Source organism: Zosterops lateralis (assembly GCF_965231275.1).
Source record: "Zosterops lateralis genome assembly, chromosome: 4".
Taxonomy (NCBI): Eukaryota; Metazoa; Chordata; class Aves; order Passeriformes; family Zosteropidae; genus Zosterops; species Zosterops lateralis.
In genome coordinates, this window is record NC_139765.1 from 11,749,065 (window position 1) to 11,776,848 (window position 27,784).

Sequence of the window (27,784 nt, forward strand, 5' to 3'; positions counted from 1 at the left end):
TTTTCCTTGGAAGGTAAGAATAGTTTCCAATAAAGTGCAAATTACAGAATAATCATATTAGGCATATTTTAAGGCACCATGCACTGTTCATTCTGGTTATTTTCCACAATTAAGTTTTGACCATTACCTCATTTCTTTATCTGGAGAGCCAATAAATGATAAATGGGATGCGTTTTTCATGACTCAGCATTTCGGTTATTTATTAAGTTAGCTCTAATATTTCAGTTGCCTTTGTCAACTACCTGAAAAAACCCTAATATCTGATAGGGCATTCTGGCAAAGTATATAAGCGTGAGGTTTGTGCTGCTCAGTCTCAATTTGTCACTTCAAAGCACCTGACTAAGAAGTGACTTTTAAATCTTCCTCCTACCTCTGTTATCTGATTTGCAGGAATCCACGGCTTAAGCAACTATGTCCAACTCCAGCGAGGCAGAGCTCTTACACACATTTAAGGGGATTCCCTTTACCACCAGGTCTTCTCCAGAACTTTTAAAATCCTTGGATACTTTTAAAGCTAGAGAAGATGATGTCCTTTTGGTTTCCTATCCCAAATCTGGTAAGTTCTTGTTTTTAGTGTTAATTGTAAGAAGTCTGATTTTGTGTTTCATATTCTCTGCTTAAACTACTTGGGAAATATCTGTGTGAAAGAAACAGGAAAGGATATTTAAGGATGTGAATATATTATTCTGTCAGTAAATGTTCATATTACAAGAAATACAGGTAATTTCCCTACATTTTGATTCTGTAATTGAAAACAATCTCAGATGTTTTCATGTTGGAAAGCAAACAAATATTCCTTACCTGTATGCAAAATCTGTACTTGAAAGATTTTCTTGAGGACTTTCTACATTCAATTATAAGCAAGTCAAGAACTGTATGAAGTTATTAGTGTGGCTCTTGGCTGTAGATTTATTAATTTCTTATCCTCTCTTCACCCACTTCTCTTGCACAGAGGAACACACACCTAGGGGGAGCTCAATCAGTACTTTCAGAAACACAGACCCAAGTTATTGTAAGGAAAAAAAAACCAAATAAACAGGTTATTCTAAAATAAATTATAAAAACAATATAGCCACCTCTCAGCTGAAAGCAGTTTGTCTAATGGGATGGTTTTGGTACCAATATTAATACCAATTCTCTCAGAATTACATTGTAATTCAGAGACAGCCCTAATTCTTTTCAATGTTTATATATTTGGAGCCAATGGGATAATTTAGTCATGTAAAGTTTCTTGAATGTGGAGGATTAGAAATATAACTTGTTCACTAGCAAGGTGTTTCCATATGAAAAATGCATGTTTCACAGTAATAAATATTAATCTTTTTTTCTTGTTGTTTTTTTTTTTGTTTTCTTAAAATTACTCTTCTGTAGGGACTCACTGGCTTGCAGGAGTTATAACAAAGCTTTACATGACTCAAGTCACAGTAACATCTCCCATTGAATTTGGAGACATTTCCCAACTGGAGGAGCTGAATAAACTTTCATCAAAGAGAATCATCCCAACACACTTAGACTACAACATGTTGCCTCAAAATTTTAAGAATAAGAAATGCAAGGTAAGGCAAAAATTATACCAAAGCAGTAAAATATGTAGAAAGTCTGCTAGGAATCTATTTTGTCCTGTTGATCCTTAGTAATTTTTGAATGACTCACAGTTTTCAGAAGTGTTTTGCTGTGAATTTTGGAGACACGGCTGACCAGCAGTGGAAGGCACATGAGCAGAGTCTTGGACTAGGGGCTGGGTTCTGCTCCTGCCCCACACCTCCCACGAGGTGATTTCTATACCAGGCACTACACAAAATAGGACATCAACATCTTTCAATTAGAAATCTGTCATGATTAATGGGGGTGTTTTCATTACCCCATTTCCTACTGTCCCGGGAAAATCTTGGCTGCTCTGGGATTAAAGGTACTGTGACCCTCCTGCTGGAGCTCTCTGAAGAGCCCATAAAAGTACTGGGCAAACAGAAGAGAAATTAAATGCGGGAGGCAGAGGCAGAGCACACCTTTGAGTTCATAGAACCACAGAATCACCTGGATTGGAAGAGACCTTAAAGATCATCTTGTTCCAACTCCCATGCCATGGGCAGGGACACCTACTAAACCAGTTCCTCCCATGCTAATTGCTCCTGTGGGAGATCTTTAAAAAATAAGCTCTGGGTCTCAGATTTTATATTCAAAGTCAAAAATTTCAGGATCACTCAGATCCAGACTTTTGGGACAAAGCTGATTTGAATGAAAGGCCAAAGTTTATGTTTTGGAGCTGTCCTTTGAATGTTAATTAGTAAATGCTTTTATACGTGAGACATATGAGATAACATACTGACTCAAGGTTAAACTTAACACAGGCTTTTTTATATAACATAAACATTACCCAGCTAGGGTAAACACACCTCTGTCCACATGGATTTGTTTACTAATCACTATGTACTCCTTACTAAGAAGAGATAAACACACGTCTAATTTAATGGCATGGTCACTGAAGGGGGAATCCGAAAGGAAAGGGTTTTGACACTGCAAACTGCCTATGACAATGCTCTATTTACACACAGAGCTCCTCTAAAATACAGGGAGGATATTATCATTAACAACTACATTTTCTTCATTTACAGATGATCTACATCAGCAGAAATCCAAAAGACACTGCAGTTTCCATGTTTCATTACTACAGAGATAACCCAAACCTTCCTACTGTAGACACCTGGACTGCTTTCTTTGACCTGTTCTTAAAAGGCAATGGTAAGGATAAATGCTTTCTCTTTGCAGTTCATGTTAGTTTATTATGCACAGAAAGACATAAGAAATTTTGACGGTGTGAAAACTCCTTGAACTCCTTATTCATAGGGGGTTGGTAGGGATAAATTCTAATGCCAAGCTAAACAAGAGGAAATAATAGGATGCTCTCTTCAGCCCTGCAAGGAGTCGTTCTGAGAAGCAGCTGCATCATTCCAGTACAGCCCTTTGCAGGTTTTTCCTGCTCTTTGCTGCCCTGGGTGAGCAGGGCCATGGCTGGTGACAGAGCATGTGAGCAGACTGCACAGGGACAGGCTGCAGGGACAGCTGTGACTGCGGGTCTGGTGTCTTCTCCAGGCTGGGAGACAGCCATGGGAAGCTCAACAGAGGAGCCTGGATGTGTTTCTGAAGCCCTTCTGCACACATTCTTCCTGATGTGTTTTCTCAGAAATGGGGTCCAAAGACCAAGGACAAGAGGAAGATTTTTAGGAGTGGTGGGATGGCAGCCGGCAGCAGGACCTTGTTCACATTGCCCACTCCCATTTTTAGTGTTTTATTACTCCTTTGAGGACATGTCACCACAGTGATGATAACAGCAATAATGATAGATCACCCTGAAAATTCCAAAAGAAAAGTGTCACTGCTGTCATCACAGGCTCATATCAGAGTTCCAAGAGTCAATTTGTTTACTGCCTCCTCCAGGCTTTGGTTCAGATCTGGTATTCCAAAGCAGCCCTAAGGCACATGATTCAGTGATTTGAAGGATCTTGGCTTGTTTAGTATCAATTCTGGATGTAAATAGTGAAAAAAAGGAAAGAGGATTCTATTCAAGGCCAGGCTGGATAGGGCTCTGAGCAACCTGCTCTGGTGGAAGGTGTCCCTGCCCATGACAGAGGGGCTGGAACTAAATGATCTTTAAGGTCCCTTCCAATCTGAAGCATTCTGTGATTCAATGATTAAATTTTAAAAGCATCTCATATTTCTCCATAAATTCTTTACAACCTTCTATTTTCTGAGTGCTTATGTGTGACATAAATGGATAACTATGTTAGTTTACGAAAGAAATTTAGGTAAGAGGTGATGTGGAGGGAAAGGTAGTAATTTTTGCTCCTAGTAAAAACATTTCAAGGTTGCACTGCTTGATCCAAATCCCGCAGTACTCTTGCAGAGTTAGTATCAGTTCAGAACAAGGGGTGGGGACACATAGGGACAACTGTAATGAATTCCCTGGTGTCTCAAAGGCTCTCCTGAAGCCACCAGGACTGTGCTATTACTGGCCACATCCCAGAGTAGCTGGCCAGGGGAGGAGGGTTTAATTGCACACTGCGGAGCACACCTACCTTGCACTTAGAAACTGCTTTGTGTGATGGAGAGGACTACTGACTGGAGCATTCAGCTTAATTATAGCTATTAATTGTAATGTATACTTAATTACAACTCACAGTTTGTGACCAAAATTATGCCCATTACAAGATAAGAATTTTCTGATGGTGGTGATTATAAAGCAAAGTCACAGTTCTGGAGAATGCTGGCTGAGCTTTCTCTGTTCAAGACTCTTCTCATTGCCCTGTAAGAGGTTTTTCATCTTGCCTTTGAAATGGAGAGGTCAGAATTTTGGCTTTCAAAAGAAAGCTGAAATTTAGCTGTGTTCCCATGGTTCAGCAAATGGGGCATTCAGACAAAACAAATCGGCTACAAACCCTCTTATCTGTGTCACTGGCTGAATGAGGCATTTTGCGTGAGTTCTTTAAGTAATTCTTCTTCAGCATTTAAAAATGATAGATTCCCTTCTGCTGGGATGAAAGAGAGGTAACAACAGAGTGCTCCATTTACTAGAGTGCTCATTTCATCTCCTGCTCAGATGATCATATCTCTGTGACCATAGACATGCAATCAGTCATCTGTGAGATATTCAGGTCTTGTTAGGTCGGTATATTTTACTTCATTATTGGCCTTTCCTTAGATCTGGAGCCTGCTTCCACTACAGAATCATATCTCAGAATAGTATCTGGTATGAAAACAAATTCCAAAAAGAATGGAAACTTCTTTGGAAGTAACTTGTGTAAATTTGCATCACTTGACACAAAGAACTGCCTCAGTTTTAGAGGAATACTGGATGCAAATTATGAAGGATCATTCCTCTAAATGTGTGAGGTAGCATTACAGTGATTTCTAAATAAAGTTTATCTGAATCTCTTTTACATGGGTTTTCCTTTCAGTTGTCTGTGGATCCTGGTTTGATCATTTCCTAAGCTGGGCAGAACATGAAGATGAAAAGAACATCCTTTTTTTGTTCTACGAAGACATGAAGAAGGTAAATATGCTCTCTGCTCTTGGTGCAGAAGGCATTACTTGTAAATTAGCATCATTAAAACATCAAAGAGGAAGTTATAATGAAAAAGGAGAAAAAAGGAAAATGTGAATATATATCTTTGGGCATATTTTTCATTTACATGGAATTTTGTATCAATTAAATAATTCTGACTACACAAGTTGTATAAATATCAAATCTTGTGAGAGTTGCATTTCTTAGATGCAGGAATGGGACTCAGACAATTTTCCTCAGGCTCAGGCAGAATTTTAAGTTCCTCTTTTTTTGTCCTATGCAAAGAACAACCAAGGACATCTATTAAGGGCCACATATTATTTTGCTATGTCTGACATTTCAGGTGAAATTTTCAAAAAGTGATGTAAGATAACAGAACTACTCATATTTGAGGCTTGTGTTCCCAATAAAAAAGAAAATTAGAGGCTGGAGGGGTAGGGAAAAACTTTGCTATTCTTGAAAAAGAAAAAGTAAAATATCAACTTACCTTACCTTTCAGAAAATTAGTTTTTAGGTGAATAGAAAACACTTTCTAGTGTCTCCATGAAAATAGCTTTTTTCATTTTCAGGGAAAAAAAATCAACTACTAGGAATATAAACAAACCATTTTTGATACTGAGTCACTTGTTAGATCTGTAGATATAGCATGTCCAATGAAATAAGCTACTTGGAGCTGGGTTTTGAGTATTCCTCTGTTTCCAGGGAAATCATTCTGAGAGAGGAGAACATTTTATCTAAACTGGGAGGTAAAATTGACAATGTGACTGTGTGTGATATGGCATACTCTGTATTTATTAATTTCTGTGAGTATGGCTAAGAGGGGAATCAGGTTTACTGTACCTGTCATCTGCACAATCCAACAACATCTTTAGCTTTGCTTGAAAGCAAACAAATGTGTGACAAACTCATTATGTAATAAAAGCGATCATTTTCAAATCAGTTGAAAGTCTGATAATCAGCCCAGAAACATAAAAGCTGTATTTTTCTTATACCTCAGGATCTCCCTAAGGTTGTAAAGGAAATTGCTTTGTTCTTGGGTTTAAATGTCAGTGACAACGATATCCAAGACATCTGTGAGAAGTCCTCATTCTCAGAGATGAAGAATGACATAGAAAAGGAGAACAGCGATCCCAATCACACTGTGTGTGCTCTGACATCCAACAGGAAGCTGATTTTCCGAAAAGGTAAATTCCTTTGTGCCTAACACAGCAGAAGGAGTAGAAATCCACACAAAGACTGCAGTGCAGGTCTTTCGTGGAATCTTTGGGTCAGCCCTGGGAAGTGATGACAGGATTCTTCGATCTGAAGCCCTCTTAAAAATCAGTTCTGAACTTCTCTGGCTTCAAATTCAGATTCCTACTAGAGAAGCACAGAGGAGTCTGAACAACAGCCTGACTAATATTGTTTCATGATAGCTATTGAACCAAAAGGAAAGGTTCACACAGCATTACTCTTTATCTGTCTTTTTTTTAATCTAAAAGTTGACCACCTCAATGTTTTACAACATGTCTATCTGATATCCACCTGCCAAGGTCACTTAGTTTAACTAGAGTAAGAGCGAGCCAGACACATTCCTTCTGAATGAGACTGTTCTTATCACCTCTTATCTTACTGAAATATTCCTGAGGAAGGAATATGCTGACGACAACAACAACAACAACAACAAAAGAATGGTCATAGGTAATTTCCAGACCCTGGAAAATTTTTCACAGTTCTTAGCTCAGATGTGATTTTAAAATACCTTCAGGAGCTGTTTTCTCCCTCCTGGCATTTCAGAAGCTTCCACAGGTTTGCATAACAAGTAAATCAAACCTACCCTTTTGAATTTTGATTATTTAGATTTAGTTAATTTTTGAACAACAATTGACAGTTTAAGAATTGCTTCAGTTAATAAACAGAGAAATGTTACCTTCCGTTAATTCATGATGGTTTTACCAGTCAGCAGAAACAAATTACAACATACAATCTGTCAATAAAAAGAAACTTATGTTTCTTTCTTATATAAAAATGAGATGCATTTGTCAAAGTCAGTGAACTTTGACAGATATGATGAAAATTTTGAAAAATCCCAACATTTTCACTTCAAAGTAGTTTCTATGCAAATCCCAGATGTTTAGCTAGTTTCAGCCAATTGACAGAAGATTCATACATATATATTATGCTTCAGGGTCTCTTTTCCTGTCCTTAGTGACTGAATGCTATTTTAGTCAGAAAATGGGATGAGTACTTCAGTCAGGTTTGGGATGTGGTGCCTTTAGAGTGTGCTCATGGGTGGAAACTGTAAACATTTGCTCACAAAAATGTACCAGTTTAAAGAATTATTTCCTTTTTGCTTGAACTGGGTAACAGTTGAAAGACTTTTCTGATCACCAGTGTCCATGGCCTCCCAGAAGTATTTAACTGTCCACTTACATGGCTGGACATCTCATCCATAAAAATTCTAGAGATTAGGAGCAGGGGTGAGGGTGGGATTCATTTGTCAGGCCATTCTATGCTCCTTTTCTAGGAATCTTCTTTTGTCAGTGGCTGTTGCATTACCACTCATTTAATAATTATAGATGGTGACTACAATTACCTGTAAAGATCCCTTCCCATACAAATTGTTTTACGATCTATTATTTTTTAGAGTGTTTACAAGACCATGTAGTAGAGAGACACTTGACAAGGGCCTGGAATGACAGGACAAGAGGGAATGGCTTCACACAGACAGAGAAAAGGTTTAGATTGGATATGAGGAAGAAATTGTTCCCTGTGAGGGTGGTGAGGCCCTGGCACAGGGTGCCCAGAGAAGCTGTGGCTGCCCCATCCCTGGCAGTGTCCAAGGCCAGGCTGGATGGGGCTCTGAGCAACCTGGGATAGTGGAAGGTGTCCCTGCTCTGGCAAGTTAGTTGGAACTGGATGATATTTAAGGTTTTTTTCCCAACCCAAACCAGTCTGTGATTCTATAATTTCCTCTACTGACTGTGAAAAAACCCAGGGAGAAACCTTTGACTACATTCAACTAAGGCATGGCAAGATGTCCTTCTGCCTAGATGGCCTGGAGCTGTAATTCCACCTTGGAAAGCTGCTGTTCTTCCTCCACCACTTGTGTTGCCAGTACTAATCAGCTCTGAGATGAGGGTTCATCAGCCTTCATGGATGATGATCCAGCTCCTTCCACCAGAGTCACACCAGAACAATTCTGATCCTGACCCAGCACAGTGACTGTGGTTAAGAATATATGAATATCTGTGCCAACTGCAACATTAACAAAACCAGGATGATTTTAAAATAATTTTCTGCTCCACATATTGCTCACTTCACTGTTCTTTCTGTTCCTGCTTTTTTAGGTGTTGTTGGTGATTGGAAGAACTACTTCACTCCAAAGCAGAATATTAGGTTTCAGGAGATATTTAATGAGAAAATGAAACTCAGCAAGATGGCAGACAACTTCATCTATGAATTCTGAGTTCATGTGAAGAGCAATATCCAGTTATCAGCAAACATGCACAGACCAGTTGGTGGGAAGTTCTGAACGGGTGCTGCCATCAGTTTATAGTGCTTCCAGTTGGAAGGATTGTAAACATGGGGGGTTTGGGAACTGGAAAGTTCTGACACAGTGCCAGAGCTGAACTCAGTTCTCAGAGGGCAGGTGTACATGGTTTCACAGAGTCAGGTGTCAGACCTATTGACAACCAAATCTACTTCATCATTTATTTATTTTCTTGACTCCAAGGGGATATAAATAGACTTCATAAACATGAATTAGGAATTTTATACAAGATAATATGAAGAGAAAAATAAAAAACAAACTTGCAAGAAACTGAATAGATAAGGAGTCTAAAAACACATCTAAAGAAAATGACCAAAAATTTGATCCCAGACTTGCTTGTTCTGTGATACAGCATGATTTGGAAGTGCCTATCTTATTGGACATTGTTATTGATAATTAAGTTGAAAACTGCAGCATTTGAAGATCTGAAGTCTGTTTACAAAAATATTTCCTTTTTTTCTTTATTTTTAAAACAGTATATAGTTCTTTGATGGGACTTATTTCTGGATTAGGTACCAGAGAGATTTTGTGTTTAAAATGCAACTGATACAAATCCAAATAAATTTTAGCACTGCGTGTTGGGCAACTGTAAATGTGTTTATTTTCCATTTGATTTTCTTCCTGCAAAATGCCTGTTTCCACTGTTTTGATAGGTACTATTTTACTTCCCACTCCTTGAGCAACAGAACCAAACAACTCAGAGCCAGCTTAATCCAAACAGCACTTATTTATTTACTTTGCCCTGATAAAACAGCTTTTCCAAGAATCAGCTGTCTGTGTTCACATCCCAGGGACTGTTCCACTCACCCACACAGTTCCAAGGCAGAACACAGTTCCTGTGTGTGAGGGAAGCTCCTCCTCTGAGTGTGTTGTTTCTGAGGTACAGCCTTGTTTCATCAACATTAATCTCCCTCCAGCCACACACCTCACACTGGCCAGGCAGCCCTTTCATTTCACACCTTGCTTTGTGCCAGCTGGCATCAACACCTTCTGATTTTGCCCCTGCACAAAGAGACAGAAGTTATGGTGCTGAGGAGAGCAGGAGAAAAGGCTGTGTGCAGTCCTTTGCCATTTACCCATCCAACACAACCTGAGGGAGATGATGATGCCCTGCTCTATGCAAATAACCATTTGATGTGTTACTTTGCTCTTCTGACATTAAAATTACTCACTTTCCCCCCAAAATGCCACTGTTGCCGTCCTTTTAGGTGTCATTCTTCTACTAATAATAAGTGGCAAGAGAAGGGCTAATGAAAATAATTGAACATTTTACTTAAAGACTTATTTTTTTCTGGCCCTTTGAGTATGGGAAAAAAGCCAGAGGGTCCTTGGGGAATTGAGGTTTGTAAGGGAGTTTAGCTGCACTAAGACTGCTGTAAGCAGCATTTGCACCACACATTGTATGCACACACAAAAAGGATCATTTACATCAACATCATACTCACAACATGGAACTCTGTGTGAAGGGACAGGATTAGGACTTGCCTTGTGGATCAAGGTGAGCTTGGTAAACTACTTAAACCTACCCATCAGCCAGGGTGGTAACACTGTGCTTAAAGCAGAGTTAGTTTCCCAGCTGCTTCAGGGGGGATGAGGAATTAATCAGTTTACAGCAAGGCCTACTGGCTAAATGAAGGATTTACCTAGGTGAACAAAAAAAAAAAAGGCTCATCAGGTGAATGAAACAGAGCTAGGCCCTGTGTCTGTGCTGTCCAAGCCCTGACACCAGTGACAGCAGCCCAGTTGGAGCAGCCCAGGCTCGAATTCCTGTGTTCCCAGCACAGGCAGCAGCACCGAGGCACGGCAAGGCACAAGCCCAGTTTGCTCTTCACATTGCCATGCAACTTTACCCCCAAATCCCCTGAAACCTCTTGACTTCCATAATAAATCAAATGTGTGATTTCTTTGAACAAAGTGCTCAAAATGTTGATATATTGATGTGGTGAGCCAGGGCCAGAGCCTGTTTGTGAGTTATCAGAACTGCTGCCCACAAAATGTGCTCAGACCCCAGCTGGGGACAAGTGTAGCTCCAGGGCCTTGAAGAGGCAGCATTCTGAGAATGGAATTAATCCAAAAGGAGATCACGAGAAATACATTCAGGAAAACCCAAAGTTCATTAAGTGAAATGAATGAGAGTGTTTTATATTTGTCTAAATCGGGTAAAGGGCCGTGAGAGGAATGAGGAAAGGCTGAGGACACCGAGGTCCGTTTAGCTGGAGGAGACTGAGTTACAGTTCTGTCACTGCAATTACAACTTCCTCACGGCGGGAAGAGGAGGGGCAGGCCCTGAGCTCTGCTCTGTGTGACCAGGGACAGGACCTGAGGGAACAGCTGGAGCTGTGTCAGGGGAGGGTTGGGATGGATATCAGGAAAAGGTTCTTCCCCCAGAGGGTTGTGGGGCACTGAACAGGCTCCCCAGGGAATGGTCACAGCCCCAAGGCTGCCAGAGCTCCAGGAATGTTTGGACAACACTCCCAGGTCAGGGTGGGATTGTTGGGGTGTCTGTGCAGGGCCAGGAACTGGACTGATCTTGATGGGTCCCTTCCAACTCTGCTTATTCTGTGATTCTGAGGTACTTCATCCCATTTTCAAGCTTTTTAGACCATTATTCTATTAGCTTTACCTAATGAATAGAAACACTTTTGCTGGGCCTCACTGCTCAGAGGGATCAGTGAATGGTGACCAACCTCCTCCCAACTTGGGACTGAACTGCTGTGGACAAAGTGTAACCAGGAAAAAAAAGATGGGACAGTGAAAACAAAATCCTACATGGACTGTACCAGTCATAAACAGGTGTGCAACTATACTCTCAGTTAAAAGTTACATCCCTGAAAAGACCATTTCCATGTTTAATATAAGAGTAGCTGTACCTAGTCCAGATATGCTTCAATTTAGGCCAGAAACTTGTCTGCAAAGCATGTGAAAAATCAGAAAAAACGTGGTACTTTCCAGAATGTTCTCCAGACTCTGAGTATGTTTTGCTGAGAGCTTTCACAACAATTTACTGTATCCCTGACAGCAGATAATAATGACCACTGACTCATCTAATGTACCTGTACTCTTACACAATTCTATGGGTCCTTTTGCCCTATTTCCCTTAATTTTTTAAGATTAGATTACTTCTACTGATAATAGTAATGCCATGTCCCACTGGTCACTGTGCCAGCACTACAAGTTGACGTGGAATGAACCACTAACACATATGGTGAAATAAAAATAAACTGCAGTTGCATATTTGCTACACAAGAAGTAGGAGGAAGAATCCAAGGTTCAGAACTATGTCAAGTGTCAGACTCACAAAACACGCGGCCAAAGCATGTTCTAAGTGTTCAGAGGTTCGTTAAATGTCTGTAACCCACGTCCAACTTTGGAAATTCACGAGTTGCAAATGTGGCTGAGGCCACAGATAAAAGCACCACCAAATACAGCACGGTAAATTTATATTCCTCAGGCACCTGATTTTGGTCACTGCTAGCTTCTTCAGTGGCCTTTCCATGGCTTCCTGTCCTTAATTTTACAGATATTTTAACACAACTCCCTTCAGTCCAAAGTGAAGAATCCTTCTTCCAAAGTGAAGAATTCTGATTTGGCTACCGCTGCCACTGAACCTGATTCCTTTCTTCCATCATCCATTTTATCCTCTCACTAACCTTTGGAATGCTACAGCCTTTTCAACACAAAATAAACAAAACATGCAGTATTCAAGATACACACAAACCACTGAATTATATAGTGGATTAATTATTTTTATCCTTTCTGCTATATATTCTTTCTAATAATTCCTGCTTTTTCAACTGCCACCACACACTTCAAATACTTTCCTGAATTATAACTGCTCTGTGAAAATAGGTATTTTAATACATACATTAGAACTGTTTTTCAGTTAAGCTCAGCTTATTTTATACATTTCTCCTCCAGCCCCTCTCTCTACTAACCTGAATAATTTGGTATAATTTCCTTCACATTGCTCACTGCTCATCCTCTTTCATGCCTCCCTCAGAGCAGGGGGAATGCTCTATTAAACCAGAGCCACATCCAAAAACATATCTAGAATCAGAAATGAGGATAGACCAACCTGTCCCAGAACAAGAGAGAGAAACAAACTCACCATCCAAAAATTTTTCAGACAAGTGTATTACTGATAAATTTTTCTAACCCATTTATGCATCAGGGTCACACATAACGCTGTTTTTCTTCTGTACGGCATTACTGCTCTTGTAATGGTAACAATTAGGATGACTGGTCCTGCTGGGTGGAACTAGACTCATTTAGATTTATTTCTGGAAAAAGAGTGTTTTAAGACCACAGTAACAGCAAAAACAAAACAAAAAAAAAAAAAAAAAAAAAAAAAAAAAAAAAAAAAACCAAAAAAAAACAAAAAAAAACCTTCCCCCACACAGGCTCTGGAAAAACTAGTTATCTAAAATGTGTGCTCAAGGTTTAAAAGTCTTAAAAACTTGACATCAGACAGTATTAAAACTTATCTCTGACTTCAAAAGGCTGAGATATATTTGATTCATATTGATTTAAAATGACTTAAGGTCAGAGCTTGTTGCATAACCCAACACGAACTGGAGAGAAAGATAAACTGAATAGACGAAAGAGCAGATAAAAACAAATGAATAGAGTGAGAAGTAGGTGAAGGTGTGATGTGATTAATCTGGGCATTAAATCTGTCCACCTTCGTCATCATAAATCATTTGTGTGCCACGTGAACTTGGGAGTGTATGATTCGCTGTACAGAAACTCACCACAAGCCAGCCCATAACCATTCTCTACTTAAAAGACTAGAGAAAGCTGTTTATTTAAAATTTGAGGTAATCAGCTATTTTTTCATAATAGCTTATTACAAATATTTACATAATTTTTTTTCCATCTTACATAATCATGACAGAACAGCCCACATTACCTAAGATTTTCTATGGAATATCCCAGGTTAATTAAAAGAAAGAAACAAGTGCTCAACATGGCCAAAAGATGATCTCAAAATTAGCCCAGAATAACAAAACTGACCATTGAAAACTACTCTGAATGAGTTAAGATCCCTCTAATCAAAGACAGTTGTGGTTCACATGTATTGGAACAGGGCTTAGAAAAATACTCTACACATTTGTACCTTTCCTGGGACTTGGGATTTCATCTCTAAGATGACAGTTATCCTCAGTGTCTCTGCCTCTATGACCCCTAAATCCTTCATGATTGAGACTCTTCTATAAAATCAAGAGGAGTAATTAAGGCATCCCTCTTCCTACTCTGTAATTAGGCTTTCCACTACAGAGTGGGCAATACAAATCTGAACCTTCCAGGCAGCAGATCCTGCATATCCCATATATATATTTTGGTAATCCCATATAATATCCCATATAATTTTTTGGTAATCAGTCTCTAAAGCTTTTTTATCCTTCATATTCTTCCCAATGTAAGATTATGCCACGTTCTTCTAAACAAGAATTCATCAAAGTGAAAACACTGATGTCCAAAATGCAGCTCTCCTCTTGTCAAAGTCCATAGGATTTATCCAGCACAGAACCCTAAAGTGTGACTGAAAGGAGTGTCTTAGTTTGGAAAGACAGGTGTCTGCCAGGGAAAAGCCGGAGCTTCCCTTGGAATAGAGAATGTAAACCCCCTCCCTCTGAATTATTGTAATTTTGAAATTAAGGGGCTTTCAGGCAATGATATGGGAATAGGAGTAACAGTTCTTTACTAGGAATATTGAAAATGTAGTAGTACAAAAAAGCAAATGAAAAAAACAAACAAACAAACAAAAAAACCCACTGACAAGAGTCAGAACACAACTTGACACCCTGTTAGTCAGGGTAGCAGTGCAGTTAAATCCTGGAGTGTCAGATGTGGTTCTGTTGGAGTAGAGATGATCCTGTAGAAGGATCCAGTGGTGCGAGATGGGTCCAGTCTTCCTCTGGGAATCCAGGGCAAACAGGCTGTCCTGGTGTTCTGAATCTCAGCTTTTATCGAGGTAGGAATGCTTATCCAGGTTTTGTCCAGGTAGGCTCCTCCCCCAGGGTGGAGCATCTCTCAATGAGATGATGAAATTTTATCAGTCATGCAGTGAGACTCAATGGCCCATTACCAGCAGATATCCCCTGGAGGGAGGACGGGTTGTGGAAGAGAAAAACAACACTGCCCCACTGAAAGATGGACCCCTCCCCAGAGTCATGAGATAAAAAAAAAACCTCTTCAACCAGTTTCAACAGATGGGAATAGAATACATCTTGCATTGCAACCCAAGAGAGGAGTCACTTAACTTAGGTGACTTAGAGCTCATTAGTACAGTAAACAATTTCTCTGGTAACAGTAGATAGGCAGTAAATAATTTCAGTTCAACATTTTGCTTTGTGAAAGGAAGTAAACACAAAATTTATCAGAGGCCAATATATCAGGTGATATACTGGGAGTATAACTATTTATACAATATTTAGCAGAGAAACAAAATAAAATAACAAGCCATTATGATCCACCTCATTTGTAATTGCCTGTGTACCATGAGTATTTTTATTTTTCAGCATAACCCAAAACAGAACTTGACTCTGATATACACTATTGTATTTGTAATGTACAATATAAATCCTATTTTCAATAAATACAAGCATACAAACCAGCTTTAACATGCTAAAAGTAGTCTGTATATGTATTTTATATAAACCCACAGCAACTACACTTTGGTGTTTCTTTTTTTTAAGCAGCAGCTACTTTTCCATACAATAAACTTAAAGACTTTTTTTGGCTTTAACTCATTGAGGTTGCAATAAAGTCTTCATAGAAAGAAACTGAGTTTCTGCAAAGATCTCAAAGACAATGGGAAATTTAACTCCAAAATTGGCAAAATATTAATTTAAGCCCTTCAATAAAACCCAAAATAAACACATTCCAAGAGGCACAATTCCAAATGTGATTTAATTATTTATGAGTTTAAAACTGAACACGTGCTAAAGTGCTTTTTTAAACTAATATTAACTTGTTTTATAGTAAGTGTTTTTTTAAAAAACAGAAGAGGAAGTTTTATTGATAGTATTTTACACCTGACCTCTGCAGCATATGTTAAAACTCTTCCTTGCTAAGGACAAAGCCTGTAAAATGCAACCACACAACCACACCACCACACCACCATGCATTTGATAAAAGAAATGCAAACCACATGAGCAAAATTGATAGAAGTTTTGGGTTTTTTAAACCTGAATTACAAATCTTAAAGTCATGCAAAATCATTGATCCCTGAAAACATTCAGATTATGAAATAAAGATGCATCATTCATTGTAGGACAGGTGTGATGATTATGAGTAGATTTAGAGGGAACTGTCTTTTGTAGCATTCCTCCCATTGAACTTAAATGGCTTTTAAAATCATCGTGGATATGATCATATTTTCAGCATATAATCAAGAATGTGGGACCTGGAATTAGAGGGAGACACTCTACTGTGCTGTAAAATTTGAAAGGTAAGCATTCCTTTGGGATATGGATGTACTGAGGAAGAAAAGCAGGATTGACCAATGGCATTACTCTTTTTCCATCAGTTCCTTATTTCCTTTCATGCTGTTCTCATTTCTCCCCATTTCCTTCCCTGCTGCGCTGATTTCTTCCAGTTGCTTCCTTGCAGAATTCACTTTCTCTAAGAGCAGGAAGATGTGTTCTGCAAACTCCCGCACAGCTCCACAGCCCCCTCTGCTCTTACAGATGTAACCAGCAGCCTTCTGAGCAGCAGCACAGGCGTCAGCAGGCACACCACTCATGCCTGCCTGCTTCAGGCACTCCACATCAGTCTCCTCATTCCCTAGGGAGGAAGACGACAGGCAAGGCCAAATATCACAGAAGGGAAACAATCAGTATTTTTCTCAGTGTTTTTCTGTGTACAGATTGATCTGATTTTTGAAATTTGTTTCTTTTTTTTTTTTCCTTTTTTTTTTGTCACAATGTTCATCTCAGCAGCTCAACAGCACTTTTACACATGCAAGTCAGTTGTTGGAAAATCTTGGTGATCCATGTAACTGCTGATCACACTTCACAATCAAGAGAATGGTACTTTTAAGAGCAGTAAAATTGTGTGAGGAGCTAAATAAGCATTTGCAGGACTCCACACTTAACCTGTCACTGAAATACCTTTTAGCACAGAACCACATGGCTTTCAGTTCTAATTCTGTCCATTTCTGATTACCATTTCAGAACATAACCTATACAAGATCCCTCTGAAATGAACTAGAATCAGTTCAAAATTGTCAGCTCTAAGTGTACGCTTATCAACATTTTGATATCAAAATTTTTCCTAAAAACAGTGTTCCTATATCCCACTGGAAAAACAATGAAGACTTCCCTTACCAAAATACACAGATTAATCAATGTCTGTAACATTTTGTTTGTTTGTAACATTTAGTTTTTCTGTTAAATTTGTACAGGCCTTAAGATACCTGCTTTTGGAGATTGTGTGCTGCAATGTGTGCAGCAATCCTATTAAATTCAGTGTATTTACAAAGAGAAAAGTGGTTTGAAGCTCAGCAGTAGTACAAAGATTCTATTTGCCTATACTATTTAAATTAAATAAACCAAAAAAAAAGGAACTGACCTAAGTAAGCCACCTCTTTCCAGCTCAAACCCATGTCTTCCTGCCAATCCTTCAGAACCTGTAGTTTATTTGTTACATTGACTTTTGCTACACATCCCAGCTGCATGGCTGACAGTGTTTTTGAACAATCTCTGTCAGAGATGAGTCGAACCTATTGAAATAAAATAGAGTAAGTTCTACATCCAAAGAAATACGACATATAAGTTAATTTACTATTGCAAAAAAAGAGCAGTTTTGCTTATAGAAGCTTTCTCAGGTACCAGAAAAGCATTGAATTATTGATTTTCAAAACTCGGAGCAGAAGTTATTAGCATCCAAAACCACACAGAGTCTTGAGGTTCCTTTAGGAAACTGAAATACCTTTCTGCAGCCCTCCCTGATGTTCAAAAATAACTTACATTTGTCTTTTTAAATGCAATGTGTACTAAATAAAATACTAAATACCACAGTATGGTGGCACAGTGACTATTTAGTGCAGCATGATCTAATTAAATCACAGTGTGGAATGAGAGAATTCCTAAGAAAGATTTCTGAAATATTTGCCAAAGTAGAACATGGAGTTTTTTCCTTGGCCCCTCTACTTAATAACATAAATTTATTTATAGCAGCATTTCAGAGCATCAAGCCAATATTACAAAGACTGAGGCAGCACAGCACATTTATCTCTGGAAGTTCATTTCAAATTCAAAGTTTCAGGAATGATGCAAAAGGTAAGCTAAATCCAGAAGATAATTGCAGCAAGGTTTTTAGAAATATCAGATGCAAATCCTTCAGGTGTTCTGTCAAAGGACAAGCTTATCATCCCTAACTGCTTTTAAATACAAACAAATGCTTGGCACTGATTTTAAGTACAGGATGAAGAGAAGTGAAGCACAAGGCAGGATTGTATCAGCAACATATACTAGGAATAAATGAAGTGCAGCACAGACCTACAGGTTTTTAACGAAACATTCCAAGTCAAGGTACGGAAACGGGCTTCCACAGGCAACAAAACAGTAATTACAAGCTTCCTACCCCTCTATCTTCCCAGAAAATGAAGCTGAGGAGCTGCTGAAAAAACACCTACTCCATTTCACAGGAGAGGGCTCTGGGGTGACCTAAGTGCAGCCTTCCAGTACCTGAAGGGAGCCCACAGGAAAGATGGAGAGAGACTCTTGACAAGGGCCTGGAATGACAGGACAATGGCTTCACACTGACAGAGAGCAGGGTTAGATTGGATATGAGGAAGAAATTGTTCCCTGTGAGGGTGGGGAGGCCCTGACACAGGTTGCCCAGAGAAACTGTGGCTGTCTCATCCCTGGCAGTGTCCAAGGCCAGGCTGGATGGGGCTCTGAGCAGCCTGGGATAGTGGAAGATGTCCCTGCTCTGGAAGGGGGATTGGAACAAGATGATTTTTAAGGTCCAGGCCATTCTATGATTCTGTGAAATGGAGAAAGATGATGTAATTACCGTGATTGAGAACCTTTTCAAAACACTTATTTTCCTCTGAGGGTTCTGAGGATAACATTTGTCCCAACCAATATATTATGCTGCTTGATCACAAGTACTGTTAAAAAACTTCAACTTCTATGCTGCAAGAATATAATTTTTTAGAGTCTTTAATGTGCAGGTTACATGAGACATGAAGGCTCACTCTTCAGAACAGCACTTACCTGGATTCCTCTTTTCTTTAACAGATCAATGCCAACAATATCTCTGTAATCATAGGAGACCATTTCCTTGTGATCTTCTGTCACATAAATGCGGCCATTGGTCAGGCATCCATCAATACTGCAAACCAAGAGCTTCACCTCTTTTAGTGGCTCTTTGCCAAAATATCCAAAGCTAGAAAAAGAAATTATCTTTTTAGGATGGAAGTTTTTGCACATGCCAAAACCCCCAAATATTTCCCATACAACTGTAACCTTCAGAAAGAAGAATCAGCTTTGAAATTCCTTTTTTTCCTAACGTTTATTCTCATCTCATCACTCTCCAGTTATATTGTCCTTCTTCAAAGAGGCAAACAGAACCATCCAAAAGACAGCTCATTTATGGCATCCATTTAAAAATTAGGATGAAAAAGTATATAAGAAAATATACTCCATTCCCACCCATTATTCCTTAGAGCAGCTGCAAAGAAGAGACAAAGAGCTGGTGAGGTGGAATCAGCTCATGCCCTCTGCACAAACACTCCTATTCCTGGGCATCAGTTACAGTGGTTTGGAGCATGGAAGTCTGAGGCACCTCAGCTGGGAAAGCCAGAGATGATGTTAACCCATTGCTGAGGTATAGTGGGGCTTACACTCTTCACCAAGCTGAACTTTAGGAAAAAAAACTACCAAAACCCCAACATGTAACAAAGGTAATTCAGTTGATTTCAACAGGGATAGGAAAAAATACTGGGCAGAAATAAAGCTGCCCAATTATCTTTGACCTCCATTGCTTACATGGCATACATTAGGAATTCACACAACCACACTTTGAAACAAGCAGCATCCAAGAAATAAGGGAATAAAAAGGCTTTTACCTCAACACTCTCTGCTCTGCAATAGGCCAGTCAATGTCTATGTCAATATCCACACTGTGCTCTGCACGCATTTCATAGTAGGCCATTTTACCACCCTGAAGGAAATGAAACCCACTCAAATTTTCTGCTTGGGTCAACACAAACACAAAACTCTACAATTTAGCACCATGCAATGAAAGCCAAGTGCCACACAGTGGCCACCATGGCTTATATAAAAGTGAACCATCAATTATATTTTTGCCAGTGACACAGAACCATTTGAAGAACGCTCTGTGGGGTTAATAGCTATTTCCATTTTACAACTAGAGAAAGTGTGCAAGATGTTATCCATTATAGCAATTACATCACACTAATTTCAATAGATCTTTTTATCAGCAAAATAGTAATACCTTCAGCATTTGCTTAGGAAGACTATGATTATTGTTCGCTTACTGTTACTTAATTTCCAATGGAAAAATATCCACCACACCCCAGTGTTGTTCTGCATCACTCACTGGGATGTAAACATCAGGACAGGGAAAAAGACTGTTAAAGTTACAGTACAAAATTGGCATAAGATTAAACTGGCTGAAAAGACAGATTTACAGATTATGGCAAGGCTCTGACACTGCATGAAGCTCAGTTTCACACCCTTAGTGGCATTAAAATGAATTCTAAGACACACTGGTGACCTCATGCAAAACTCAACTCAGTACTGTATTGGTTTAGGGTTTATAGCTATATAATACATTTATTTGCATAAATTTCTTTACTATGGAGGATGCTGTTACTGGAACTGCTTTAGCTATAACTAGCCCTGCTACATTACAAATAATTAAAAAACTGTTCTGAGGCCAGAGTGCTGTTATTTCACACTGACTGCATCAGAAATCAAAACAGAGTATTGAATTCAAAACCCTCTAAGCAAGAGTAGATGCATTATTCTGAAGAACATGAAAACCCGGAAGCACTAACTTGCAGGTAGCCTTTCTCAATCAGATGTCTCTTGGCAAAATAAAATGAGCCATTTTCATAAAGCTCCCCAGGCCAGTCTTGCCTCCGGTACCGCTTTGCTGGATTCAGGTTTTGGGGTTCTGTCATCTTGTTTTCTGTTAACAGAGAAAAAAAAAAAAAAAAAAAAAGCTTTACAGAATTCCTGTTCAGAGTCACCTAACTTTCTAATTAACTTGCTGTTGAAAAATTAAGGGTATTATTCAGTCACCAACTTCTCTCATTATTAGCTCTTGTTGCTTAAATTTATGAAGAATTACACCCTGGTTTGGGTTAGGAGGGACCTTAAAAATGATCCAGTTCCAACTCCTTGACATGGGCAGGGACACCTTTCATTATACCAGGTTGCTCAGAGCCCCATCCAAACTGGTCTGGAACACTTCCAGGGATGCATAATCCACAAATTCTCTGGGGAATCACTGAATTGCTTCCCTTTCTTGGAACTATGGATAAACTGGAGGACTACTCTGTATGCCTAGCAGTGGAAAAGGAAACTTTTTCATTACCTCTTTAGGAAAAAAAACCCAAACCAAATAGCAAAAACAACAAAAACACAGGAGTTTATTTGCTTCAAAACTGGTTCCTACAAGGAGTAGGAAAGACATTCTTCCAGACTGTCCTTGCCAATGTGAAAGAAATACTATTCCTGTACTTCAACTCCTAGTGCACATGGGAATGCCTGAATGCACTTTGATACCTGAAAGGACCAGCCTGAAATTTGGAAGGTTAAAAAAGAGCATATGTGAATAATTTTTGCTTGTGAAAACATCTTGGCACTTCCCCAAGACACATCCTATTTAAGGCTATGCATTAACTCTTCATAAGCAACTTAATCAGCATCCACAAATAAACAAAGAGCTGTCTGCACAAACACCATCCCAAACGATCCCATATTATTACCAATGACAGTCTGAATGTATTTTTACAAATGCAGCAGAAACCAAATCAGAGACCAGAGACTTTTGTCCTTAAGTCCCTTCAATCCAGATGCACAAAGCAGCTAAAATTCACCAGATCTCATCATCCAGTAATCATGAGAAAGTCAGAGGCATTCTCAAACACCCAAACATTCTGAGGCTTTAGTAGATATACACACATACCTTGTGTTTCATAACTAACTAAAGCTTTGTGCTCACTGAAGTAAACATTTCCAGTCAGAGAGAGACACCTTTCTCTTTCAAAGTCTATCAATATTAAACCTTAATGCAGAAGGAGCAACAGAACTACACAATAAAAAATCATCATGAAATTCTTTTAGCACAATCAGTACTCTAAAGCTGTGTGGAAAAATAAAAGGAGGAAAAACCATTGCATAATGCTGCTGTGAATCACTGTCACCTGAAACACCACACCTGAAAGGCCATTTGCATCTATCCTTAAGCTGCTCATGTTGGCACAATGTGTTTCCTGTTCTCCTTAGTCCTTGCAGCCGAATGATTCCTTATCTCTCACTACATTAAAGAGGTTTGGATGTCATTTTATGCTAAAGAATTACTTGATTTTTAGGTAGGCTTCAAGGCTTTATTTAACAATTTGCCTACGGCACACAACGCTGCAGGAAGCCACAAGACACATTCACATGAGATTTATTATTTCACATTTGTCCCTTCCAGCATCTCAAGATGTGCACGTGGCTTCCTAAACTGCAATCCACAGAATCCTGAAATTGCCACCCATGCTTTTGATACTCCTCTTAAACTGCACAAACAAGCAGTGTCACTTATTTCTCTTCTTATGAGGAACAATGACAATGTTCAAATGTTTATTCTGAACAGAGGCTTAACTCTTATTCCAACTTATCTTTTAGATCAAGCCTCATTTATTACACATGTTCTTTTAAAGCATGATGCTTTCTAAACTCACCAAAAAAAAAATAATCTGAAGCAGTTTACATCTCAACAGAATAACTGTAATGCCTGAATAACTTTCATTCAAAAAAACCCAAAAAAAACCACAAACCACAACTCAAAACTCCAGTGTGAGAATACCTGAAATAACCATTAAAAAAAAAAAAAAAAAAAAGAAAAAATTCTGCTTTAATCACAGAAACAAAGCCAACATACATACTGTATGGAATAGCTCTTTGTACCAATACAAAAGGTGCCTTATAGCTAAACCAAGGCACAATTTTTATTTGTAAGATTTTAGTCTTTGGTTATCTTGGCCACTGTAGCTGAGAGGCATATTTTCTCCAGAAAAACCAGTCACATTTTTCTGGATCAGCTAACCAACATGAGTTCAAAGGTATTTTGCAACGTGACATAAGTCAGCAGCCAAATTATCAGGATGAAACAAAGCATAAGTCTCCAGGCCAAGAGATTGTCATCTAATCCTCACCAAGATTTTATCTCACATTATTGGTCATTTGCTAGCTACTGCATAGCAAGAACAAACAGTTTTCTAGTTAGGATCTCAGTGTCATGTCTGAATACACATGAATTGCCCACTAGGAAGAAGTTAACATATAAGGGTTTTTTGGAACTATATCTTCAGCCTAGACAAGCTAATATAATTTTAATTTCCACAAAACAGTTACAGAAAGGCTGAGCAATGCTTAGTAATATCAAGGCACCAGTGCTTGGAAGGAATTTCTAAACCATCTCAAATCTCTCAGAGAGAACTCAGGCCATGCCTCTGACATCACTTCCTAAAATAGCATAGGTATGAAAAGCAAGAATTTGAGGGGAAAAAAAAGTTAACTGTAACTAGAAACATCTAAAAATTACCTCCTTTCTTTACCTCACTCCATCTGAACTGATGGCGCCTCACAACAGAGAAGACAGAATCAAACCCCTCCTTCTGGATCAGATCTGCCACTTTTATAAGATCACTGGGATGTAAACAGGGAGATGTTGCTTGAATATTTCCTACAATATCAACTTCTAAAGAAAAACAAAGAGACATTTATTAAAAAAATCACATCTTTAGTAACACAACTGCAAAGTGTGGTATGAGTAGGTACCACACAACAACAGCAATAACAAGAAAGCAGAATCTTTCTAGCTTTTATTTACTCAACCCTTTACTTATTTTTCTAGAAAGTAAGTGCATCATCCCTGTGGGGCTACAATATAAAAGCTCAGCATATTTTATCCCTGATTTACCCTGATGATGATTGAGAAACTCTGTGATGGCTTCTAGAGAAGTTGAGGAGTCTTGAGAGACTTCAGGGCTCCTGCGATGGACCTGAGCACCAAACTGCTTTGCAACCTTCTCGATCTCATCGTGGTCTGTGGAAACCCATATGCTGTTGGCAGATAGTGACAGAAATTAATATAAAGAATAAACCCCACCATTGCTGACTTGCTTGTTGTAATTTAACCTGAAAAAAAAAAAAACAACCCAGCTTGTTTATGTCTGTACTACACCTTGCAATGAATGGAACTAGTTCTTGTATTTGTGTTAATAAAACTATCCCTGCAGTCCAACAAGCAGCTTTTAACAATGGGGATACAACATGCACATTCACCAGAATGTAAAATCTGAATCCTGAGTTGCATTCCATGCAGAAAGCCTAAGCAACATAAAATTTAGAAGTGTTGCTCGAAAAATCCAGTGTCAGCACAAAGAATTTGTTAGGCATGTTAACAGACCAATGAATTGTGATTATGTTGGATGTGGCATTCAGAATCATTTATGAGTTTAGTTTATAACAAGTAAGACTGCCACAAAGTTAAAAGATTAACTATGCTGCAAGTATGTTGGAAGGTGTTAATTGGGCTACATACAAGCCCAGAGAAGGAGCTGTTCAAGTTCCATGTTTTGGCACAGAAAACTTCCAGTACTGGTAAAGCAAGATTGCAATCATTCAGGGAAAATAAACATTTACAAAAGGAAGGGCTAATTCTGAGTATCATGTGATGACAAACACCGAGCGACTGTGAAGCCACTGCTGTCATCGTTATGGCAAAAAAGCACAAGAGGTATAAAAACAAAAGCTATGAAATGTCACCCCTCCTCCCTCAGCAATGCTGGCATTCTCAATGCACTGTCCAGAGCAAAAGGTGCTGCAGTTACCTTTCTTGCCCCAAAGACATTGTGGGCTCATCATCAGAAAAATATGTGTGACAGCGACAGCAATGTCGTCACACCCACGAGAACAAACACACAAGAGGTGTTTTCCAGAAACTGCTTTGGGATGGTGAACTTAAATACACACTCCTCATTCAGCTACCAGAGTTTTGTTGTCTAACAGGCACACTGCACAGCTGTTCCAAAGGTGATGCATGTCCACCTACTGCACCTGCCATGCCTCAAAGTCAGGCTGCAAAACCCTGACTGGCTCCCTGTTGGGAAAATTCAAATGCCAAACAGAAGCCACAGTAGGTCATTCATCAATACAAATTCACAATCACTAAGAATTTATCAGTAACCTCAGTCAGAAGTGTTCTTGTTTGTTTCTTTATTAAAAATAAAACAGAGAACTGCATCCTCTACTTTTTAGATACAGCAAGGAAGGTTTTCCAGGCTAGATAATGATGGAGCAGCCATGAGATACAGAGTGCTCTGGATCTAGGCTGGGCTGCATTTCTACTTGATTTGATCTGTGCATTATGCAGCAGGTTTGCACCCTAAGTGTGCTACACATCAAGCACATCCTAACTGAGGCTTTAATTATCAGCAAATGTGTATAAAATCCTTGGTCTTGCTCCTGCAGAAAAATCTGTAATGCCTCTATTCTCCACACCACCAACACACGTGTTTCTATAGAGGTCTAATTATTGCTACCAGAGTTTCAGGCACTTGGTCACAAACTGAGCTTCTCATCTGTGTCAAATGGGCACACGAGATTATTTCCTTCAACTTGACATTTTGAGTGAGACTGCTTCTGATGTGCTGTGTCCAGCTGTAGGCTCCCTGATACCACAAAGGAAAACAGGACCAAGCTCAGCGGGAGCCAGCACAATGACTGGGCCTGGGACCACACATATGCCAAAAGATGCTGAAAGAGACATCTCAGCAGGGAGGTGGTTTTACTGCTGTCTTCACTGCTGGGCAGGTAAAGAGAAAATAAGGAAGATTTTTTCTGGGTGACTGCAGTGAAAGGAACAGACGGGCTGTGGGGATCTCCATCCTTGGAGATCCTAAGATCAGTGCATGCTGTCCTGAGGACCCAGATGACCACAAACCAAAGTCATCCTGTGCTTCAGCAGTTCACAGGAGATCTTCTTCAGCCTGGCAGTCCCATTTAAGGAAGATCTCTTAATAGAGTAAACCCACCAATACATACTGGCAATCACAAGCTAGTGGCCACCCAACCACAAATCAGAACAACTTTAATTTCAGATTACTGTGTTGTAAGAATTTAAGTCCTTCATTCCTTGGCTGCTCACCCTCAGCAGGAAGAGACAGCCGAGTTCTTGACAGGTGCTTGCCTTGCCTGACCCTTGACCTGGTGCCACAGTAACTGCACCCGCGTGTCTGAAACGAAGATCAATCCTACCCCACAGGCAGAGTCATAGCATGGTCAGGCTGGAAGGGACCACAGCGGGACATCTGGTCCCACCTACCTGCTCCACCGGGGTCACCTGGAGCAGGTTGCACAGGATTCCATCTAGGCAGCTTTTGAGTATCTCCACCGAGGGAGACTCCACACCCTCTCAGGGCAGCCTGTTCCAGTAAAGTTCTTCCTCATGTCCAGGTGGCACTTCCTGGGCATTAGTTCCGGCCCAGCTCCTGATGTTTCTCCTGTCCCATTGCTGGGCCGCACGGAGCAGAGCCCGGTCCCTGCTCTCAGCCCTCCCTGCAGACCCTGACAGTCCTCCCTAAGACCCTCTTGAGGAAGCGGCGGCTTCCCCCAAGCCTTCCCTAGGGTCTCTCGGCACGTCCATCCCCAGCCAGGACCCCCCGGCACGTCCACCCCGAATCAGAGCCCACCAAGGGAAGGGGAGGTGGGGGGGAGGCGGCGCATGCGCACCTGTGGAAGACGCCGGCGTCGATGGCGGCGCGCAGCACCCAGCCGATGAGCGGCACCCCCGCCAGCAGCTTGATGTTCTTCAGCGGGATCCCCTTGCTGCCGCCCCGCGCCAGGACCAGCGCGGCCAGGTGTGCCTGCGGCCGCCCCTCGCCCGCATCCATGTCCGAATCTCTGCCCCTGTCTCGCTCCGCTCCTGTATCGCCGCGCCCTGCCAGCTCGCCGACCGGCCCGGAGCGTTCCGGGAATTGTAGTCCTGCGCTGTCCCGCATGCGTGTAGGAGCACGGCGGGGAGACGCTGGGGGGACAGCGAGGGACGCGCCATTTTGAGGGGCTTGAGGGGCCCGGGGCCAGTTCTGTGATCATCGGCCCTTTAGGGAGGAGAGGGTGCTCTTCTGGCACGAGGTGCCCGGCAAAGTCCGGCGTATGGGTGGATGGATGGATGGATGGATGGATGGATGGATGGATGGATGGATGGACGGACGGACGGACGGACAGACGGACCTCTGCAGTGTGTAAGGGAATCTCATTAATGCATGTAAATATCTCAAAGGGTGCCAAGAGGATGGTGCCAGACCCTTTCCAGTGACAGGACGAGGAGCACTGGCCATAAACTAAACACAAGAAGCTCGGCATGAGGAAGAACTTATGTACACTGAGAGTGGCAGAGCCCTCCAGCTGCCCAGGGAGGGCCCAAAGCTCTCCCCTCCGTGGACATTCCAAGCCCACCTGGACACGCTCCTGTGCCACCTGCTCCAGGTGACCCTGGCCGGGGATGGTGTTGGACAGGGTGATCTCCAGAGGTCCCCGTGACAGTTCTGTGGCCCTTAGCGGGATGTGCCTGCCATCCCGTGGGCACACAGGACATGGCTCTGAGGGAGCTGGGCTCATCCGCGGAGCCCCGGCCGCCCCAGCCCGGGCTCTCCGCCAAACAGCTCCGGGTTTTCTTCCCTCCCCGAGTTCCAAGGGTTTCTCCAGCGTCATTCCCTTCCCTCTCGAGCAGCCCCGGCAGAGGGCAGGGCAGCCACACGGAGCCTCGGGTGGGAAGGGGAGCTGGAGCGCGCTTCTTGCTTCTCCTTAACACTTCCTAAACATGTATTAGAGCATAAAAACGCACAGAGTTGCTATTCCAGCTGTCTTATAGAAACCGAATGGGCAAAATAAAGTAATCCACTGCTGACATAAGGCTGCACGGGAATTTGGGGTTTA

General features: G+C 40.6%; 2 protein-coding genes across 3 annotated transcripts; one reads left to right on the forward strand and one right to left on the reverse strand.

Annotated features, from left to right (window-relative positions):
• Positions 1-341: 341 nt before the first annotated feature.
• LOC310908111 (sulfotransferase 6B1-like) lies at positions 342-9,167 on the forward strand. Its single transcript, XM_083858790.1, has 6 exons — positions 342-556; positions 1,372-1,556; positions 2,613-2,739; positions 4,953-5,047; positions 6,057-6,243; positions 8,389-9,167. The coding sequence occupies exons 1-6, from the start codon at positions 412-414 to the stop codon at positions 8,505-8,507; spliced, it is 858 nt and encodes a 285-aa protein (XP_083714916.1). The 5' UTR covers positions 342-411; the 3' UTR covers positions 8,508-9,167.
• A 4,229-nt stretch (positions 9,168-13,396) lies between these two features.
• Positions 13,397-26,786, reverse strand: CMAS (cytidine monophosphate N-acetylneuraminic acid synthetase). Of its 2 annotated transcripts, none has more exons than XM_083859202.1 (8): positions 26,579-26,786; positions 23,766-23,908; positions 23,388-23,543; positions 20,626-20,759; positions 19,672-19,766; positions 18,818-18,989; positions 17,166-17,316; positions 13,397-16,379 (listed from the first exon to the last, which is right to left on the reverse strand). In XM_083859202.1, exons 1-8 carry the CDS (start codon positions 26,737-26,739, stop codon positions 16,105-16,107), a joined length of 1,287 nt encoding a protein of 428 aa, XP_083715328.1. In that variant the 5' UTR covers positions 26,740-26,786; the 3' UTR covers positions 13,397-16,104. The 2 variants fall into 2 exon arrangements, with proteins under 2 accessions (XP_083715328.1, XP_083715329.1); XM_083859203.1 differs by lacking the exon at positions 26,579-26,786 and adding an exon at positions 26,190-26,550.
• Between the last annotated feature and the right edge of the window lie 998 nt (positions 26,787-27,784).